General features: G+C 32.3%; 1 protein-coding gene across 1 annotated transcript in view; it reads left to right on the top strand.

Annotated features, from left to right (window-relative positions):
* LOC143054241 (uncharacterized) overlaps window positions 1-24,091 on the top strand; it is a 78,596-nt gene that overhangs the window by 1,702 nt on the left and 52,803 nt on the right. The window contains exons 2-5 of the mRNA XM_076227170.1: window positions 13,187-13,276; window positions 17,788-17,886; window positions 20,280-20,387; window positions 21,860-21,934. Of these exons, the coding sequence (XP_076083285.1) occupies window positions 17,809-17,886; window positions 20,280-20,387; window positions 21,860-21,934 (261 nt within the window). The 5' untranslated portion in view covers window positions 13,187-13,276; window positions 17,788-17,808. The remainder of the gene's footprint in view (window positions 1-13,186; window positions 13,277-17,787; window positions 17,887-20,279; window positions 20,388-21,859; window positions 21,935-24,091) is intronic.

Raw genomic sequence — 24,091 nt, 5'->3', positions numbered from 1 at the left:
TTTTTCTCTACCATTTTTTATTGGGAAAAATGCATATTTTTTATTGAAATTGGGAAATTTGTATATTTTATTCTAAACACATCTCCGATTTTTTGCTGAGGGCTATTCCAGTAAAATTTACTTAGGAGGGGCGGAACGCCGACGATATTTTTTTCCATAGGTGGGGGGTTATCAACATAATTGTATTCTGGAGGGTGGTGGTCCCGATTTAAATTCATTTCTGTTGGTGGGGGGTTTCTGAATGATAGGTTAAACATATTGTTCCCCCTGTTATGAAGGAAGATTCTCCTGAAAAGGTCATCCGACTGCAAATAAAGTTGGCAGACCACTAATTTTAAGCGTCCGTTCGTGTTCTTGTCAAACCAGTGATCGGGAAGGACGTGCCCCCTGCGCCTATAGCGCATATTGACAAGAAATGGCGCATACAGTGACAAATGTAAGCGCCCACGTGGCGCACGATACTTTTCACTTCGTTTCGAAACGTTTAGATATCGTCAAATGAATTTCCGATCGTGTTCCATGCCGCCATGTGTGTGTACACAACTGTGTAATGTTCCTCCAATAATAGGAGCACCTATATATTTTTGGGACGTCTCGGATGTTTACCTATGATAATAGAACCATGCGATTTCACGTCTCGGGTGTTTTCCTATTGTAATAATAAAACCATGCGGTCTAACTGATAACCCGAAAAACGTAATAATTAACCATCATTCATGATATATATTTTTTTTATAAACAACTTTAAATTTGTTAAATTTGGCTAGTACAGACGAGATTTAGCCCTTATAATAATCTCATTTAGTTTAGCTTGCTATTATTTCGATTGAAGAACCCCAAAGACTTTTTAGGAATATAGTTTTTGTCTCCATAAAAGACGCTTAACTGTCCTTGTCATTTTTTGGTCTTTGGCTCATTTTGACATTTTGTAAACATGACTTCTTCAGCGATTTGTTGTTTTGTTCTATGAATTAATGGTACTCTATACTGTTATTCTTGTCACCGTGATGAAGATATAATGATACAAGAAGTGCAGAGGAATTGCCTGAAATGTCCTCTGATACGGAACGTCTGGAATAAGTATGGTATCGACGAAGACCCAAATTTAATGTAAAAAAAACCAACATGAACATGAACAAGGCAACAGTACCAGTTTAAACATTGTAAATAAAGGTTAACTTAAATATTGTTGCGGTTGGAAGAAGTTATTGTATATTCATTGAAATTGAAATGGCAGAATTTGCTGTACTTAAATCTCTTTCCTTGCAAAGAATATGTCCTTAATAAGGTGGACTGGCCAATTCTTTGCAATTTTTGTCCCAAATAATATTTTATTGCATACAGTTTATAACAACTTCAAGTACCCTCTCCCTTGTATACCGTCTCCCCACAAAAAAATATGTGTGGGTGACATCCAAACTATGCGGTCCATAAAAAAATATTTATATTTGGCACAGACAATTAGATTTTTATTGCGCATGTTGCGTGGGTGGTATTGAAGGGAAAAAATGGCCTAATTTTTGCGGAAAAATATGGCCTTGTTACACAGGAGAGTATATCATCTTCCTCAACATTTGCCTATTGAAAAAAAAAATGTATATAAGAAATACAAAAAATAAAAAAAGAATTACATTGTGCCTACCAAAAATATTTTATGGCTCAAACTAAACTCTGAAACATCAAATGGTTGGTGCCAACCAGTTTCCCCACCTGAAGAATATGTCGTACCTGAAAATGTTATTGACAGTTTTAAAAATAAAATGGGCCATAATTAAAATCGCACCCCCCTTTTTCGGTCACTGTGAGCTATTGCCGTCATGTTGCATCTGTCGTCTGCTGCTCCATAACATTGTTACATGTTTCATTTTATATTTTAATAGCAACATAGCTAGTATAAAAAAGAAGATGTGGTATGATTGCCATTGAGACCAGAGGCGGATTTAGGGGGGGCCCGGGCCCCCCCCCTTTTTGGATGCACTGAAATAGATAAACCAACAAATTTTACATTTATTTGACAGGATGCAACATTTTTGTATACTTTAAAAAACTAGCTAACTTTTATTTTTTTTCTCTAGGTAGGGGGTCTTGGAAGAAAATACATGTTCTAGGTGGGGTGTATTTTTTTAATCTTTTCCATAGGTGGGGGGTCAAAAAATAAGTGGCGTTCCACCCCCCCTGGATAATTTTTACTGGAATAGCCCTGACCTTAGCTGTCTTTTTTGCACTGTTTTTTCATGTATATTTTGGTTGTCAGACATTTTCAACCTGAAAGGTACTTTTCGGAGAGGGGAAAGAAACAGAAGCAATGATGGTACTTAATGCATTGAAAACTACATGTGTTGCAAACACCATGATGATTCTGATAAAAAAAAAAAACGGATCCCAAAAGTGCTTTCTAATATCAAAATAATAACATGAATAAGATATTTATATACATTACTACCAATGCCATCACTGTTTTGGGAAAATGTAAAACTTTTTGGGAGGAATTTTAAGCCATATTTTTTAGTAATTGGGAATTTTCTCTAGGGGAAAAGGCCGAATTTGGGCTGTAATTTGAGGCAAACAATATCATTGTTTACTTAAACCCTCTGACGAAGTAAAAAAAAAATCAACACTTTAACCACTCACTTTATCAGAAAGCTTCATTGGATATACTGCAATTTGACAAACACTCATTTTGATCATTGAGAAGCTTAATATTTTCGAAACCATAGACTGTAATAAAAACGTTCAGTTGATTTTTACAGAGTTATCTCCCTGTAGTGTTATGTACTGTACATTCAGAAATTATTGCAAGGTTTTAATTAATGCGAATAATGCGCTTGAGTGAGTATCTCAATATTAAGAACTCCTATTCTTATATCTGATACATACATCTGTATGCAGATCTTCCTGACATCGCAATAATTAATCTGGCTCTTTTGTCCATTGTTCAAAGATCGCAATAATAAATGCACGCAATAATTTCTGAATTTAAAGTACCACCTTAATATCAATCGTTACACTACTGTCTACAACAGAAGTGACAGAGATAAATAAGTTCTGACATGTAGATTAAGAGATTTTCTACCATTGAAAGAAGTGAGAATCAAATGAGGCAATCTGGCAGCAGTTAGATCCATTATTTGTTTCAAGTACGGTACAGTCAAACTTGTATACAAAGATCATCCTCATGACCAGAGAAAACTGAACTTATATAAGAGAAGGGACCTTTAAAGTTCATAATGCGAATGTATTGCTACAGTGTGAAATAAAAGAGGGTGAATTTCGCAAGATATATTTTCGCTTAAAAGAGTTGACCTGTTGAGCAGTTTTGACTGTATTAAGAATGTCCATGATGTACTATTGTTGTGATGATTTTATCACTTCTTTTGTACTTTTATCTTAGAATCTTGCATTTAAATGCAATGTTATTATTTTCAAATGAAATATTAAATATTGATCCATGGATGTCATCAGATCAATTCTGTAAACAATTATAGTTTGTCTATCAACAATAAATAATTTTTAAAAGATTTGTGAAAAATAAGATACCTTCCATTGAAAAGCAATTATTGTTTTTAGAGGCTATGGAAGTTATGAATATCTTGTATCGGGTAATGTTATTTAACCAAAATTGACAGCTTAATTTTGCCTTCAATTTTAATGAATTCATGGAATTTATAAGCAGTAAATGAGATGATTTAAACACTTTTAAATAGCTGATGTCCTATTCTTGTAATTCAGAAGTTAATAGATTTTGTATATTTAACCAAGATTGAGAGAGGTATTTTCAATTTACTTATAGCAACAACAGAGAAAAGATGCTCAGATTAAACCAGGTACAGAAATTTCTCCCAGCAAGATTCCTAAAGCAAGATTTGTAAGTGTTTATTGCATATAAAAAAAAAAGATGTGATGTGAATGTCAATGAGACAATTCTCCACCAAAGACCAAAATAACACAGAAATTTACAATTACAGTTCACTGTACGGCCTTCAAAAATGAGCAAAGCCCACACCGCATAGTCAGCTATAAAAGGCCCCAAAATGACAATGTAAAACAATTCAAATGAAAAAACTAACAGCCTAATTTAGGTACAAAAAATGAACGAAAAACAAATATGTAACACATAAACAAACGATAACCACTGAATTACAGGCTCCTGACTTGGGACAGGCACATACATACAGAATGTGGTGGGGTTAAAAATGTTAAAGCATGCCTTTTTTTAGTTTGGGTCATTCTGTTTTCTAGTCTATGAATAAATGTGCTTTACATTCAGCCTATTTGTTCTTCTGTATCAGTTAAAGGTTGTTTGTGAAATCAACTTTTAAAATTAAATGCCAAATTTGTTTACCCTAATTTCCCTGTTTACTGAATGAGGAAATGTGAAAGGAAATGTGAAAGTATGATTGGTGCAAGGTATCCACTTGACAATGGTTCATGTTTACTTGGGAAAATAGTTTAGATATGTAGGAATCTAAAGTGCGATGGGTACGCTAAAGTGCGATGGTTACGCTAAAGTGCAATGGTCTACGCTAAAGTGCGATGCCTCAATACGCTAAAGTCCGATGGTCTGCGAAAGTATGGACGTAAGAAACGTAGTTGGATTATGACGTTAACAGTTGTTTATACAAACCAAAAAATGAGCCAAGGACATGCTTTCCAACTGAATATGCTGAACGACAAATATTTGATTGACAACTTTTAATCTAAATGTCCATGACTTAATTTCAGACCTAACCGTGCATTTGTCGGCTGAAGCAAATGTGTTTAAATTGGGTTCGGGAAGAAGGACTTGACAATGTGTCCTGCAGTTGACCATTTTACTATATAGATACAAACTAGTATTCGCATAGGTGTCGTGTATGCAGATTCTATTGGAAGCAAAAGAATACATTTAAATCATTTTGTACGTTGAAGTCCCTTTAAAATATTTTCGTTTTGAGTTTTATAGTCAGTAAAATAAAGATACATATTCTTAAGCGTATTTATACATTGACAGCTAAAACATAGTGTGAACAGTGTAGGAAAATACAACATGTATTTGTACTCGATATGAAAAAAAAGAAAGCTCCGTGAATATCGCATTTTTCTTGTATTTTATTCCAAGCTTAAAGCCATGTACAAAAAAATGTTACTTGTTCCGGCAATGAACGCATTTTGTGCTTTTATTTACAATGACGACTGAAAGGGAAGGAGTTCACATTATTTATAGACTGAATGAGCGGCAAGCTTCACCAGTTATCAACATATCTAATACTCTTGAAGTTTTAAAAAAATATTTAACAGGAAATACAGTATTTTGTGACACCTAAATTACCTTTTTGGCAATTATTACGTGGTCGGTCTACTAAATTTAGAAACAATCATTTTAGCCTTCTGATAAATTATAAAGGCTATAAAATATGTTATACCTTAGTTTACTAGCGTTTACAACACGACTTTTTTTTAAAATCCATGCATTTTAACGTTTAATCCCTCGATCCTAAATACCCAATTGGTCCATCGCACTTAAGCGTGATAAAATCCTTGTACTTCATCGTAAAAAACAGACATTGCACTGTAGCGTGATACACCATCGTACTTTAGCGTAGACAATCGCACTTTAGCGTGACCATCGCACTTTAGCGTACCATCGCACTTTAGAGTCCTACAGATATATACCAGAATACTCTTAATTTTTTTGTAAAGAAGATGTTTGCCACAGTTGCAATGACAATTGCATTTTTTTTTAAATACTGTTAATTCAGAAATTGTTGCATGCATTTATTATTGCAATTACTGAAGAATGGGCAAGAATGTGAGTTTAAGTATTGGGATTTTAGGAAATAAAACAGCATAAAAATATATGTACTAGATATTAGAATGCAAGATCTTTTTATTGCTGTACCCACAGAGTCGCATTATTCGCATTTATGAAAACCTTATGAAAACCTTACAATAATTTCTGAATTTCCAGTATCTCAAAACAATCCTTTCTGATTTGTGACAGCTAATCCAAAATAATGGTCTTAGTTACCTACCTGAAATATGATACACACCTTTTCTAAAGAATTGAAATCAGCACCGAATATAATGTTCAATTTAACATGTGATAAAAGATGAAAATAAATTTCTTTTCAGAATATTGGTCTGTAATTAAAAAAGGGACCCAAATAAGCATTTTTCTTGGTTTTCGCACCATAACGTTAGTATAAGTAAATAGAAATCTATGAAATTTAAACACAAGGTTTATAACCATAAAAGGAAGGTTGGTATTGATTTTGGGAGTTTTGGTCCCAACAGAATAAGGGGCCCAAAGGGTCCAAAATTAAACTTTGTTTGATTTCATCAAAATTGAATAATTGGGGTTCTTTGATATGCCGAATCTAACTGTCATGACTGTATGTAGATTCTTAACTTTTGGTCCCGTTTTCAAATTGGTCTACATTAAGGTCCAAAGGGTCCAAAATTAAACTTAGTTTGATTTTGACAAAAAATGAATCAGTTAGGTTCTTTGATATGCTGAATCTAAAAATGTACTTAGATTCTTCATTATTGGCCCAGTTTTCAAGTTGGTCCAAATCGGGGTCCAAAATTAAACTTTGTTTGATTTCATCAAAAATTGAATAAATGGGGTTCTTTGATATACCAAATCTAACTGTGTATGTAGATTCTTCATTTTTGGTCCTGTTTTCAAATTGGTCTACACTAAAGTCCAAAGGGTCCAAAATTAAACTTGGTCTGATTTTAACAAAAATTGAAATCTTGGGGTTCTTTGATATGCTGAATCCAAAAATGTACTTAGATTTTTATACGACCGCAAATTTTGAAAAAATTTTCGTCGTATATTGCTATCACGTTGGCGTCTGCGTCGTCGTCGTCGTCGTCGTCGTCGTCCGGCGTCCGAATACTTTTAGTTTTCGCACTCTAACTTTAGTAAAAGTGAATGGAAATCTATGAAATTTTAACACAAGGTTTATGACCACAAAAGGAAGGTTGGTATTGATTTTGGGAGTTTTGGTCCCAACATTTTAGGAATTAGGGGCCAAAAAGGGCCCAAATAAGCATTTTCTTGGTTTTCGCACTATTACTTTAGTTTAAGTTAATAGAAATCTATGAAATTTTGACACAAGGTTTATGACCCCAAAAGAACGGTTGGGATTGATTTTGGGAGTTTTGGTCTCAACAGTTTATGAATTAGGGGCCAAAAAAGGGCCCAAATAAGCATTATTCTTGGTTTTCGCACAATAACATTAGTTTAAGTAAATAGAAATCAATGAAATTTAAACACAATGTTAATGACTTCAAAAGGAAGGTTGGTATTGATTTTGGGAGTTTAGGTCCCAACAGTTTAGGAATTAGGGGCCAAAAAGGGACCCAAATAAGCATTTTTCTTGGTTTTCGCACCATAACGTTAGTATAAGTAAATAGAAATCTATGAAATTTAAACACAAGGTTTATGACCATAAAAGGAAGGTTGGTATTGATTTTGGGAGTTTTGGTCCCAACAGAATAAGGGGCCCAAAGGGTCCAAAATTAAACTTGGTTTGATTTCATCAAAATTGAATAATTGGGGTTCTTTGATATGCCGAATCTAACTGTCATGACTGTGTATGTAGATTCTTAACTTTTGGTCCCGTTTTCAAATTGGTCTACATTAAGGTCCAAAGGGTCCAAAATTAAACTTAGTTTGATTTTGACAAAAAATGAATCAGTTAGGTTCTTTGATATGCTGAATCTAAAAATGTACTTAGATTCTTGATTATTGGCCCAGTTTTCAAGTTGGTCCAAATCGGGGTCCAAAATTAAACTTTGTTTGATTACATCAGAAATTGAATAAATGGGGTTCTTTGATATACCAAATCTAACTGTGTATGTAGATTCTTCATTTTTGGTCCTGTTTTCAAATTGGTCTACACTAAAGTCCAAAGGGTCCAAAATTAAACTTAGTCTGATTTCAACAAAAATTGAAATCTTGGGGTTCTTTGATATGCTGAATCCAAAAATGTACTTAGATTTTATATTATGGGCCCAGTTTTCAAGTTGGTCCAAATCAGGATCTAAAATTATTATATTAAGTATTGTGCAATAGCAAGTCTTTTCAATTGCACAGTATTGTGCAATGGCAAGAAATATCTAATTGCACAATATTGTGAAATAGCAAATTTATTTTTAATTAGAGTTATCTTTCTTTGTCCAGAATAGTAAGCAAGAAATATCTAATTGCAAAATATTGTGCAATAGCAAGATTTTTTTATAATTGGAGTTATCTTTCTTTGTCCAGAATCAACTTAAATCTTTGTTATATACAATATACACTACCAACTGATAAATTATAATAAATAACATTCAGTGATAACAAGCAGTTTTTTTTACATCTTAATATTTTATGATGTATTTAAATGAGTAGTTATTGTTGCAAACTCCATTAGAAATTTTAATTGAGATTAGTTTTGGAATAAGGGAAAGGGGGATGTGATTAAAAAAATTGGGTTCAATTTTTCTCATTTGAAATTTCATAAATAAAAAAGAAAATTTCTTCAAACATTTTTATGCCCCACCTACGATAGTAGAGGGGCATTATGTTTTCTGGTCTGTGCGTCCGTCAGTCTGTCCGTTCGTTCGTCTGTCCGTCCGTCCGTCTGTCTGTCCCGCTTCAGGTTAAAGTTTTTGGTCAAGGTAGTTTTTGATGAAGTTTAAGTCCAATCGACTTCAAACTTAGTACACATGTCCCCTATGAAATGATCTTTCTAATTTTAATGCCAAATTAGAGTTTTTACCCCAATTTCACGGTCCACTGAACATGGAAAATGATAGTGCGAGTGGGGCATTCGTGTACTGAGGACACATTCTTGTTTTGAGAGGATTAATATTCAACAGCATAGTGAATTGCTCTAAGAGAAAACAAAAATTTTAAGTTCATTAGAACACATTCATTCTGTGTCAGAAACCTATGCTGTGTCAACTATTTAATCACAATCCAAATTTAGAGCTGAATCCAGCTTGAATGTTGTGTCCATACTTGCCCCAACCGTTCAGGGTTCAACCTCTGCGGTCGTATAAAGCTACGCCCTGCGGAGCATCTGGTTGATTATTGGCCCAGTTTTCAAGTTGGTCCAAATCAGGATTCCATATCAAGTATTGTGCAATAGCAAGAAATTTTCAATTGCACAGTATTGCACAATAGCAAGAAATATCTAATTGCACAATATTGTGCAATAGCAATTAATTTTCAATTGGAGTTATCTTTCTTTGTATAGAATAGTAGTTGATAATATATGTTGGAAATTTGCCAGACATGACTATGATGTCATTTTCTATTTTTATTTGCCAATAACTTTATGTAAATAACTTCATTGGAATTTTGCCAATATAAAATGTTGCTGATGAAGCTTTTTTTCCTTATCTTATCTAAAATGTTTTAGATAATGTATGTTGGAAATTTGCCAGACATGACTATGATGTCATTTTCTATTTTTATTTGCCAATAACTTTATGTAAATAACTTCATTGGAAATTTGCCAATATAAAATGTTACTGATGAAGTTTTTTTTATTGTTTTATACAATAAACAATGTATATTCACTTTTACTACCAACCAATCTTTACCATTCAGTGATAACAAGCACTTTATTTTACATTTTAATATTTTATGATGTATTTAAAAGAGTAGTTATTGTTGCAAACTCCATTAGAAATTTGAATTGATATCAGTTTTGGAAAAAGGGAAACAGGGATGTGAAAAAAGGGGGGGGGGGGTTTAAATTTTTCTCATTTCAGATTTCATAAATAAAAAGAAAATTTCTTCAAACATTTTTTTGAGAGGATTAATATTCAACAGCATAGTGAATTGCTCAAAGGCAAAAAAAAACCTTTTAAGTTCATTAGACCACATTCATTCTGTGTCAGAAACCTATGCTGTGTCAACTATTTAATTTTAGATTTAAATAAGAAGAAATCTTTAATTGATTTGTAAAATCTTGACATTTGTTTTGTGTAAAAAAAAACATGTAATGTCAAAAATTTGATCACAATCCAAATTCAGAGCTGTATCACGCTTGAATGTTTTGTCCATACTTGCCCCAACTGTTCAGGGTTCGACCTCTGCGGTCGTATAAAGCTGCGCCCTGCGGAGCACCTGGTAATATTTTATGATGTATTTAAAAGAGTAGTTATTGTTGCAAACTCCATTAGAAATTTGAATTGATATCAGTTTTGGAAAAAGGGAAACGGGGATGTGAAAAAGGGGGGGGGGGGGTTAAATTTTTCTCATTTCAGATTTCATAAATAAAAAGAAAATTTCTTCAAACATTTTTTTGAGAGGATTAATATTCAACAGCATAGTGAATTGCTAAAAGGCAAAAACAAACTTTTAAAGGGACACTAGCTGTCAAATTCATTGTAACCGATTTGACTCAAATTCTCATATTTGGTTTATAACAATGTAAAACATTTATCCAAACTATCAAAAGTCTAAAATAAACAGTTTACAGAGCATGGGGTAGATAATATATAGGTTCGTTTCGTGTGTATTTTAGTCCAGACGCCATCTAATTAACTATCGATTTGACCTCAGATGACTATATAAGCGATGTAAACAAAAATAAAGATACGAATAGATTAAACCAACACGTGCAATTGCATTTTTATAGGTCTGTTTGATTTTATTTTACAGATTAAAAATAGATGTTTTTCATTGTTTTTAACCATATAAGAATGATTTTATGTGCATCGAATTAGTAATCAAATGGTTTACCGTAGTTTCACTTTCATTGTTGACATTCTTTTCCTTTAAATAACCAGTACACGTACAATGCATGCGTTGTCAATCTCTAGCTAGGGGTTAACTTGAAGTTCACATGAATACCGGTTAGAATGATGATGACGTTTTCACTTGCAAGTGAATCAGTCAAAAATTATGTTTAATCGCTTATTTCAAAAAAATTAAAGGAAATTGATTGCTTAAAGCCAATTATTATTTCATTATTCCAATTTGATTAATGATTGATCTAAAAAAAATCATACTTTATTTTTTTATATATATCGTAGCTAGTGCCCCTTTAAGTTCATTAGACCACATTCATTCTGTGTCAGAAACCTATGCTGTGTCAACTATTTAATTTTAGATTTAAAAAGTTTGAAGAAGAAATCTTTAATTGTAAAATTTGTAAAATCTTGACATTTGTTTTGTGTAAAAAAAAACCATGTAATGTCAAAAATTTGATCACAATCCAAATTCAGAGCTGTATCACGCTAGAATGTTTTGTCCATACTTGCCCCAACTGTTCAGGGTTCGACCTCTGCGGTCGTATAAAGCTGCGCCCTGCGGAGCACCTGGTTATACATCAATCACTTTGTCAAACCTTCATTGAATTTTAAGAAACCTGGACAGAAGCTTTTTTATAAACAAAAAACAGTAACCAATGTAGCTTGTACAATACAGCATTATATTTATTAACTGCTCACTTTACATGGGAAAGAAGTGAAGAACCAAAATGCACGTCTAATGATTTTCACGAAAACAAAAGTTTTTGACGGAAATGCAACGAACTAGAGAGCGGTCTATTCATTTTAATTACCCAAGCTTACCTTACGTTTTGTCATTTAACTTAAGGTAGTGATTAATACCTGTAAAACACATAAGTGTCAAATATGTTCTCACAGACAAAAAGGCTACTTGGTCATTAAATAGTCACTATTTATTAATTTCTTTTTCTTCATTGAAAATATGTTTTTGGGCTTAAATATTAAAAACAACACTGTTATGTCTTTATCAGAGACATTCAAAGTAAATCTGTCAAATAAAATTATATCATCAAACATAAAAATATTACACTGCTCCTTTAGGCCACGGTTTTTTTATTTGTTGGTTTACGGATCCGCTGACCAGATTTTGCTGATTTTCAGAATAAAAATAAAATTGACTTTTCATGCTTTTTTATTCCCGCCGACCCTTTTAAATGCATTATCCCTGAAAAATAATTAAATTTTTCTTTATTATGAAATGAAATGCATTAATCATTAACAAAGTTGACTGTAACCCTTTCTGTTGTGAAAAATAATTTACGTTTCTAAAAATAGACAAATCAATTATAACTGACCTTGAAATGTCTTTTGCACAAATAATTTTGTGGAACGAAACCTGTGTTTAAAACCACTTACAAAATAAGTTTGTTTCCCTTATTTGTCATCAGTCCGTAAGATGCATCATCTCAGAGAAAATAGACTTGTCCAAATGTGGACAGGTGGAATACATCAATTAAAGTACTGAATATTAACAAATCATTTGAAATTTTCATGTTTCATAGATAACAAAAAATATCGATCATTGGGATAAAAACCGGATTGCATGACAACTGATTAACCCGATATTGTCGTTTTTCCAGTGGACGAGTCTATTACGTTTTTCGACACGTGTGTTGAAACTTATTTTTGTACGACGTTTTTATATTTTTTTCTTTATCAGTTTTTGTGCTTGAAGATCATTATTCACCAAGTTTTCTGGAATTGATTGAGAGCTACGCGAATCTGTTTTTCTTGTTTGTGAAATGACGATTTAATTTCGTCTTTGTCCGTGCAGCCCCCCTTTTTTACAGGAAATTATTAAACGATGTCATGCGATGTTCATGATCACTGATCAATAATATTTCAACGAACTTAATGTTAAGAAATGATGATAAAACAGCATATAAGACCAACATTTTGTTAGTAAGGTGAAATATATATTTTATTTTGCATATTTTTTCTGTTTTGAAAGATATTTTTTTTCTTTTTTTTTCCGACCGACCGACCCGACTTTTTTATGCGAAAAATCCGTAAACCAACAAATTAAAAAACCGTGGCCTTAGATATTGAAACACAATTTTCACTCATATCAGCTTTTTTATGTGAGGATCAAATGTTTTTAAAAAAGTATTTTCCTTGTTCAAAACTTAGGAATAATATACGCTTTAATCATAATCAGGAATTCCTCTGGGTCTATTTTGTTTTTCACCACACGCTTTGCCAAGAAAATATATTTTCGCCATTTCAATGTTTCCCTAACTATTGTTTGTCACATTGTTGTATACTAAAGACTACAATGTCTCCTTTTTATTAACCAATAAAAATCGGTCATTCTAAAGTGTTTAATATTTATTGTCTGGTGAAAAAAACATTTATAAGTTACTACACTCTTTACATTCTGTTAAATGTCAACTCTATTTCTTTCTTACAGACACTAAGTCTTATTGAAGCTGCTCAAAAAGGAAAAGTAGAAGATTTGAAGTTCTGCCTAGAGTACGGAGATAACATTAATGATCAAGAGGTAAACTTGTAACATTGACTATCAAATAGGTAAACTTGTAACATTGAATATAAAGTAGGTAATCTTGTAACATTGAATATCAAGTAGGTAAACTTGTAACAATGAAGGTAAACTTGTAACAACGTAGGTAAGTTTGTAACAAAGTAGGTAAACTTGTAACAAAGTAGCTAAACTTGTAACAAAGTAGGTAAACTTGTAACAAAGTAGGTAAACTTGTAACAAAGTAGGTAAACTTGTAACAAAGTAGGAATAAAGGCAACAGTAGTATACCGCTGTTCAAAACTCATAAATCCATGGACAAAAAACAAAATCGGGATAACAAACTAAAACCGAGGGAAACGCATTAAATATAAGAGGAGAACAACGACATAACACTAAAATGTAACACATATAGACAAAATCCCACGAGAATGTAGGAAAACTTATCAAGACACACCAACGCTGTTCAACATAAAACATGATACATTATAATATAACCCTGATTTTTAACACAGAACATAAAACACACATCATGGCACAACACTGGTGTAAAACACAACATGTAACACAAATATGGTCAACACAATGTGAGTCACATCTTGACACACCACTGATGTTCAACACAAAATATGACATCATGACACAACTCTGATGTTCAACACTGATGTTCAACACAGAAGATGGGACATATCATGAGATACATGACACAACACTGGTGTTCAACACAAAAAAAGAGCCACATAATTACAGAACATTGAAGATCAACATAGAACACCAACTACATCATAACATAACTGTTGTTCGTCACAACAAATGAGCCACAACATGAAACAACATGTTCAACACAGGACATGAATCATATGATAGAACATTAATGTTCAACACAGAACATGTGACACAACAGGACACAACATTGATGTTCAACACAGAACATGACACATATCAGGACACAACACTGTTGTTTAACACAGAACATGAGAGCCAACATGACACAACACTGATGTTCAACACAGCACATGACTCATATCAGGACACAACACTGTTGTTCGACACAGAACATGAGAGCCAACATGACACAACACTGATGTTCAACACAGAACATGACACATATCAGGACACAACACTATTGTTCAACACAGAACATGACACATATCAGGACACACCACTGATGTTCAACACAGAACATGAGACACAACAGGACACACCACTGGTATTCCACAGAGAAAATGAGACACATCATGACACAACTCTGAAACATTCATGTAATCAGTGTACTTCACTGAATGTGAAACCTACTATTTTTTAAAGCATAACACTGACATACTAATACTAACATATGTTCTGCATCTACTCAGAATAAATAAACAAATAAATGTAATAACAGATAACACATGGTCTAGACCTGACCTGACTACTTAGAGTAAATAGACAAACAAATATAACAACTAACAACTCATGGTCTGGACCTGACCTGACTACTCAGAGTAAATAGACAAACAAATACAACTTACAACACATAGTCTGGATCTGACTACTCGAGTAAATAGACAAACAAATATAACAACAAACAACATATGGTCTGGACCTGACTACTCACAGTAAATAGACAAACAAATATAACAACACACAACATCTGGTCTGAACCTGACCTGACTACTCAGAGTAAATAAACAAACAAATACAACTTACAACACATGGTCTGGACTACTCAGTGTAAAATTAAAATAGACAAACAAATATAACAACACACAACACATGGTCTGGACCTGACTACTCAGAGTAAATAGACAAACAAATACAACAACACACAACACATGATCTGGACCTGACCTAACTCCTCACAGTAAATATACGAACAAATATAACAACACACAACATATGGTCTTGACCTGACCTGACTACTCACAGTAAATATATGAACAAATATAACAACACACAACACATGGACATGGTCTGGACCTGATCTGACTACTGAGAGTAAATAGACAAACAAATATAACAACACACAACACATGGTCTGGATCTGACCTGACTACTAAGAGTAAATATACAAACAAATATAACAACACACAACATATGGTCTGGACCTAACCTGACTACTCACAGTAAATATATGAACAAATATAACAACACACAACATATGGTCTGGACCTGACCTGACTACTCACAGTAAATATATGAACAAATATAACAACACACAACACATGGACATGGTCTGGACCTGATCTGACTACTGAGAGTAAATAGACAAACAAATATAACAACACACAACACATGGTCTGGATCTGACCTGACTACTAAGAGTAAATATACAAACAAATATAACAACACACAACATATGGTCTGGACCTAACCTGACTACTCACAGTAAATATATGAACAAATATAACAACACACAACACATGGTCTGGACCTAGCCTGACGAGTATATAGACAAACAAATAACAACACACAACACATGGTCTGGACCTGACCCGACTACTCAGAGTAAATATACAAACAAATATAACAACACACAACACATGGCCTGGACCTGACCTGACTACTCAGAGTAAATAGACAAACAAATATAACAACTCACAACACATGGTCTGGACCTGACCTGACTACTCAGAGTAAAAAGGCAAACAAATATAACAACTCGCAACACATGGTCTGGACCTGACCTAACTACTCAGAGTAGATTGACAAACAAATATAACAAACAACACATGGTTTAGACCATTGGTATTAGAAATAAAACACACAATTATAAAACCGACAATGAGGAAATAGCATAGGTCTGTATGGAAACTGATACTTAGTCATTATACTGAATCAACATTAAATCAAAATTCTGAATTTAATTAGACAGTTTTAATGGAAAAAATGCATGCAGGGTTTAATTTTAAAATATTTGTCTTTTTGTTTGTGTTTTGGTTCGTGAAGTTCTTATTTTGCTTCTTGACAAGAAACAATCTTATACACTAAGGTTTCACATGATGTTGTTTTAACAACTTTGGTCAGATATTGATATGTATAAAGATCTAATGTAGAAACAATTTGTAAAAAGGACAAATAGTCCTTAGATTCTTATAAAATGTAATTCCGTTTTTCTCATATAATTGTTCTGAATCTGAAAATACAGTGAAACTTCTCTAAACTGGTCCCTCTAAATACCGGTTCTCCCTTCATACCGGCCAAAATAACAAGTCCCGGCCGGCGTGTATGTAAATAAACGGTCAGGTAACCTTATAAAACCGGCCACCCCTTTAAACCGGATACCGGCCGATATTTGTGTATTTGTGTAATCAAAATCAATAAAATATCACCTCATAAAACCGGCCTTGTCATTTGTAATCATTAGTCCATATGTAATACTGTTATATAAACAAACAAGTTAATCCGGTCAATTAGACACCTGCATGGCCACTGAGTAGTGTTTACCTGTCAATGTCAAATCAATACCCGAATAAATTATCGGTTGACAGATTATGATCTTCACCCACGCTAATCAATGATGATAATTAATTTTCATTAAATGTTTTAATTTGGCTACTTTATTTCATCATTTAAAAAAAAATAACTTTTAGGCAAATTATACAGAAATTTATCACATTGATCTTTCAAAATAAATTGTAAATAGATATCGTCGTTATGCATTTGGGAACATGTGTAGTGCTGTAAGGTGGTGTACTGCTTATTATGTATTATCATCGTATGGTACCGATGATGAATGTATGTCAATTAAGTTCAATAACATAATATATCGATATTAAAACTGTTTTGTTATATAGTTGCATTTTATTTGTTATTCCTGCAAAATAAAAAAATAATAAAGATACAAATGATGTTTTAATATTTATTTCATAATCAATTTAGAATACAAAGCTAAATTTACACAACAAAACAAACTTTATGATTGAGGTACAATACATGGTGAAAAAACCAAATGCACAAATATTGAAGGGAAGTAACTCTTGTTAATTTCAAATTCAACAAACCGGCCACCCCTGAAAACCGGCCGAATCCCGTGGTCCGACGGGCGGCCGGTTTTGAGAAGTTTCACTGTACTACTTTTCTTTGATTTTTAAAAAAAATTAATGATTATACTGAATCTGCACTAAATCCTGTTGTTAATTAGACATGTTTAATGGACAACAAATTTTTGTAATAAAAATAATTATAATAATGATAAATATTTTTTAAAGAGGTCTCCTCTCTTTGTGTTGTACTAAATCAGAAAATAAAACTTTTTTTCATGCTTTTTTGAATAATTTATTTTATTAAAAGTGATGATTAAACTCAATCTACACTAAATCTTGTTAACACAAACTCATGTTGTTAATTTTTCAGGTTTAATGGACAACAAATATTTGTCTTTTCGTTGAAAAAATTACTTTATTTAAATAAGTGATTAAACTGAATCTATACAGAATCATGTTGCTAATCATACAGTTTTAATTGATGTGACTGGTCATTTCTGTTTATATTTATAACACAACATTCTCCAGTGTATTAGACCAGTTTTGATGTCAGTTGTATTATTTCAGCGTAATGGATGGACAGCATTAATGTGGGCTGCCAGGTGGGATCATTTGGAAGTGTGTCAATTTCTCCTGGAGAACAGATGTAAAACAGAAATCACAACAGTATGTTATCTACTAAATTTGATCACATTACTTATAATCAACACAAAACCATGTTAATTAGACAGGTGAAATGGACAACTCATGTTTGTCAGAATCATATAAAGTGGAGTCTCATTTTTATACGACCGCAAAATTTGAAAAAATTTCGTCGTATATTGCTATCACGTTGGCGTCGTCGTCGTCGTCGTCGTCTTCGTCGTCGTCGTCGTCCGAATACTTTTAGTTTTCGCACTCTAACTTTAGTAAAAGTGAATGGAAATCTATGAAATTTTTACACAAGGTTTATGACCACAAAAGGAAGGTTGGTATTGATTTTGGGAGTTTTGGTCCCAACATTTTAGGAATAAGGGGCCAAAAAGGGACCAAATAAGCATTTTCTTGGTTTTCGCACATGAACTTTAGTTTAAGTGAATAGAAATCTATGAAATTTTGACACAAGGTTTATGACCACAAAAGGAAGGTTGGGATTGATTTTGGGAGTTTTGGTTCCAACAGTTTAGGAATTAAGGGCCAAAAAAGGGCCCAAATAAGCATTATTCTTGGTTTTCGCACAATAACTTTAGTATAAGTAAATAGAAATCAATGAAATTTTAACACAAGGTTTATGACCACAAAAGGAAGGTTGTGTTTGATTTTGGGAGTTTTGGTCCTAACAGTTTAGGAAAAAGGGGCCCAAAGGGTCCAAAATTGAACTTTGTGTGATTTCATCAAAAATTGAATAATTGGGCTTTTTTGATATGCCGAATCTAACTTTGTATGTAGATTCTTAATTTTTGGTCCGGTTTTCAAATTTGTCTACATTAAGGTCCAAAGGGTCCAAAATTAAACTTAGTTTGATTTTAACAAAAATTGAATCCTTGGGGTTCTTTGATATGCTGAATTTAAAAATGTACTTAGATTTTTAATTATTGGCCTAGTTTTCAAGTTGGTCCAAATGGGGGTCCAAAATTAAACTTTGTTTGATTTCATCAAAAATTTAATAAATGGGTTCTTTGATATGCCAAATCTAACTGTGTATGTAGATTCTTAATTTTTGGTCCAGTTTTCAAATTGGTCTACATTAAGTCCAAAGGGTCCAAAATTAAACTAAGTTTGATTTTAACAAAAATTAAATTCTTGGGCTTATTTGATATGCTTTATCTAAATATGTACTTTGATTTTTGATTATGGGCCCAGTTTTCAAGTTGGTCCAAATCAGGATTCCATATCAAGTATTGTGCAATAGCAAGAAATTTTCAATTGCACAGTATTGCACAATAGCAAGAAATATCTAATTGCACAATATTGTGCAATAGCAATTAATTTTCAATTGGAGTTATCTTTCTTTGTATAGAATAGCAGTTGATAATATATGTTGAAAATTTGCCAGACATGACTATGATGTCATTTTCTATTTTTATTTGCCAATAACTTTATGTAAATAACTTCATTGGAAATTTGCCAATATAAAATGTTGCTGATGAAGCTTTTTTTCCTTATCTTATCTAAAATGTTTTTAGATAATGTATGTTGGACATTTGCCAGACATGACTATGATGTCATTTTCTATTTTTATTTGCCAATAACTTTATGTAAATAACTTCATTGGAAATTTGCCAATATAAAATGTTGCTGATGAAGTTTTTTTTTATTGTTTTATACAATAAACAATGTATATTCACTTTTACCACCAACCAATCTTTACCATTCAGTGATAACAAGCACTTTATTTTACATTTTAATATTTTATGATGTATTTAAAAGAGTAGTTATTGTTGCAAACTCCATTAGAAATTTGAATTGATATCAGTTTTGGAAAAAGGGAAACGGGGATGTGAAAAAATTTTTCTCATTTCAGATTTCATAAATAAAAAGAAAATTTCTTCAAACATTTTTTTGAGAGGATTAATATTCAACAGCATAGTGAATTGCTCAAAGGCAAAAAAAATCTTTTAAGTTCATTAGACCACATTCATTCTGTGTCAGAAACCTATGCTGTGTCAACTATTTAATTTTAGATTTAAAAAGTTTGAAGAAGAAATCTTTAATTGATTTGTAAAATCTTGACATTTGTTTTGTGTAAAAAAAAACCATGTAATGTCAAAAATTTGATCACAATCCAAATTCAGAGCTGTATCACGCTTGAATTTTTTGTCCATACTTGCCCCAACTGTTCAGGGTTCGACCTCTGCGGTCGTATAAAGCTGCGCCCTGCGGAGCACCTGGTTCTTGTCTGCTCGTACTTAATCAGGAAATGTAACTGTTCTTCATATTTCTTTGAAAAAGTTTTTTTTTAAATTGATCATTATTATGAACCCTGTTAATCAGACAGATTTCATTACTATGTCAACAAATACTTGCTAGAATTATATAAATATAAAATGAGATCTCATTTAGATATGGTATTATTATAGAATGAAGGAAAAACAGCTTTACATCTAGCTGCGGAGTGGGGACATCTACAGATCACAAGATGTCTCGTAGAAGAAGGAGGTAGTAATCCCATGATTAAAACACATCAGGTAATATTATATAGTATATGCCCAATATTTTTAAACGACTGCTACATGAAGTAAGTATTCACCACTAAAAGGATGTTTAAGGTATGTTTGGTACACTTGATTTTTTCCCAAAGATTATAAATAGACATTGAACTAAAGATATGAAAATATTTTATAGACTTGAATGGCTAAGTTTTACTATAAAACACATAAACATGGGTTATTTTATAAAAGAAATCCAATATTTGTTTTCAACATTTCAAAAACATAATGATTTCGTTTAGACCACTAACACACTTTGGGTAATAATTTATACTTAAAATGAATAGTTTGATGATTTCAAAATATGTAAGACAAATCATATAAATATCTCAGTTTTAGGGTAAAGACTTAATAACGTAATAGTAAATAGATGAAATAGTTTTTGATATCAAAAATAATAAATTGTATTGATGCAAAATTAGACCTGGTAATATGGCTCTTGCTGTCAATAAAACCAGTATAAACAAACTGTCAAAAAACACATACACCAATCTGTTGTCGTGACATTGATAACAAAGATATAAAGTATGAAAATAGTATAAGCAATACATTGGCATAGGTTCCTTTAAATAGTTAACATATATGCTGGGCAAAAATGTTTTGAATAAAGAAATATACACTACCAGAAAATATTTCTACGGATCGAATAAGGGAAATAAAAAGGTGCATCAACATAATTTTCATATTGTTAGCAGTTTGAAAATATTTAGTGTAATAGTTTGAAGATGATAATCCTATTAGGACTGCACATTTCCAAATTTTTGTATTCATGCTATCTAGTAAAAATAGTTGCAGAAAAACCTCTGATGATTGCCATAATTCATTAATTTCCTTATTTATACAATGTCAATAATAACACTACAAACCATCAAATGCTGTTAAATAACAATATTAACATTTAGGAAGGTGTAGATGGGTATAAGGAGCAGACAATCATGAATAAAGGAACAACATTTAAAATGGAAAAAAAATGGACAAACAGATAATGACTAGAAAATAATGGGTGCAAAAATATAAAAAAGAGAATAACGGGAATAATGAAATATATAAAAAAAAATGAGAACAATTTGTCCCAAAAATAAAACATGAAATAGTTAAAAGACCTACCAAACCCTACAACCTTTATGTAGACATAAAGATGTATTTACCCCATTAAAATAACTGCAACAAGGAAGTTAAAAAAATGCTCACAGATGGAGCATTATTTCATATTCTTTTAGAAACAGCAATAAACAGCTAAAAAATTTAAAAGACCACAGGAATGCTTTAAAAATAATCAGAATGTTGTTCTATGAGTTATACTTTATACATGAAAATAATAAGAGTAGCAGCTGTAAAAAAAAATAAAAACACCACTCAGCTACTACTGGTCTTACCAACTGTTATAATATGTGTTACAAAAGTCTGAATTTAACAGATTAAAGCAATAAATAGATTTGTCTGTGTTTCAGGGTGAGACTCCATACGATCTAGCAGCAGCAGGAGGAAAATTGAGGAAGTATAAAGAAGTGATGGAATACTTAGAGGTACATATTGGGAATTTCAAATGATTACACATGTTACAGTTAGAATAAATCGGGTACAAATTCATTTATATTTTTTTTCATTTACACAATTTAAAGAGATATAACTGTAAGAAAAGGCCACAAAACCAGGATATTCCAGGAGAGTAAACTAGGCTTGAAATTAAATTTAAAAAAAACCTAGTCTGTTAGGTAGATAATACCACTGAACTAAACACAGTCTGTAAGGTAGATAATACCCTTACCAGCAGGGTACTAAACACAGTCTGTAAGGTAGATAATACCCTTACCAGCAGGGTACTAAACACAGTCTGTTATGTAAATGATATATGTAAAACAATTCAAAACTAGGAAACTAACGGCCTAATTAATGTAACAAAAATGAACGGAAAACAAATATGAAACACATGATCAAACGAAAACTCCTGACTTGGCACATACATACACATGATACAGACTGTTGATGAGTTAACATGTTAGCGGGAGCCCAACCCTCCCTCTTACCTGAGACAGTGATGCAACAGTAGAACATATGAACTAACTATAAACATCAGTTGAAAAAGACTTAACCCATCAGATGGATACAAAAAGAAATATGTCTAACGAAAACAAAGTCTGTTAAGAAGATTATACCACTAATAGCAGTTAAACTAAACACAGTTTGTTATTTATATGATACCACTGATAGCAATTGAACTAAACACAGTATGTTAGGTAGATAATACCAATAAAAGCAACTGAACTAAACACATTCTGTTTAAGGTAGATGATACCTCTGGTATCGGATATGTTCCTTATGTCGTAACTACAATACCCTTCCCTTTTCACGAATGTGACCGACCAAATAAGACTATTTTCTGGATTTGTTGTAACATGAGCAACATGACGGGTGCCGCATGTGGAGCAGAATCCGCTTACCATTCCGGAGCACCTGAGATCAACCCCAGTTTTTGGTAGGGTTCGTGTTGCTTAGTCTTAAGTTTTCTATGTTTTGTCTTATGTACTATTATTTTTCTGTTTTTTTTGTTTTTAGCCATGGCCTTGTCAGTTTATTTTCAATCAATGAGTTTATTTGTCCCTCTGGTATCTTTCGTCCCTCTTTTATAGCAGCTGAACTAAACACAGTTTGTTAGGAAGATGATACTACTAATAGCAGTTGAATTAAATACAGTCTGTTAGTTAGATGATTTCATTACCAGCATCGGTACTAAACACAGTCTGTTATGTATATGATACTACTATTAGCAGTTGAACTAAATACCGTCTGTTAGTTAAATGATATCATTTCCAGCATCGGTACTAAACACAGTCTGTTAGGTATATGATACTACTATTAGCAGTTGAATTATACATATTCTGTAAGGTAAATGATACAACTAATGGCTGTTTAAGTAAATACAGTATGTTTAGTAGATAACACCCTTGCTAGCAGCGGTACTTAACACAGTCTGTTAGGTAGATGATATCATTACCAGCATTGGTACTAAACACAGTCCTTTATGTAGTAGATACTACTTTTAGCAGTTGAACTAAACACATTCTGTTAGTTAGATGATAATTGATATCATTACCAGTATTGGTACTAAACACAGTCTGTTAGGTAGATAATATTAGCACCAGTAGCATACCAAACACAATCGATTAGACTGTTCATGAAAAAACACATTTGTGTGCATGAAAAAAAAAAATGAGATCGAATGTTGAAATAACTTGTGAGAAGATAGGTTTTATAATCCAATGTATTATTTTTAAAGAAAATAAAAATTAGAAATGGTGTCACCGAACTTGTTTTCTTAATTTTTTTTTTAATTTCCCTATCAGTTCAGGTTATATTTTTTACTTAAAGAGTTATCTCCCCTTAAATGGCTTATTTGAAAAAATGATTCCTATATCACAAAATTTGATTATTGTTTAAATATTTTGGATTACAAAATAAATCATCAAGTTTTTCTCTACAGAAATAAAGTCTAATTAAAAAATTGAAAACCTGTCTCCAAATTAGAAGATTTGGGCAAATAACTAGACCAATTTTGTACTGGGATTGTACAATCCAAGATTGTGGTATACCATGAATTTACCTTAGGCACCCTTATCAACTGTGGTGATAAACAATCTACAGGGTAGTTAATACACTTAGGTACTCTTACCAACAGTGATGCA

Source organism: Mytilus galloprovincialis, chromosome 12, assembly GCF_965363235.1.
Source record: "Mytilus galloprovincialis chromosome 12, xbMytGall1.hap1.1, whole genome shotgun sequence".
Classification (NCBI taxonomy): domain Eukaryota; kingdom Metazoa; phylum Mollusca; class Bivalvia; order Mytilida; family Mytilidae; genus Mytilus; species Mytilus galloprovincialis.
The sequence above is the reverse complement of the archived record's forward strand: the minus strand, read 5'-3'. Positions and strand labels throughout refer to the sequence as shown.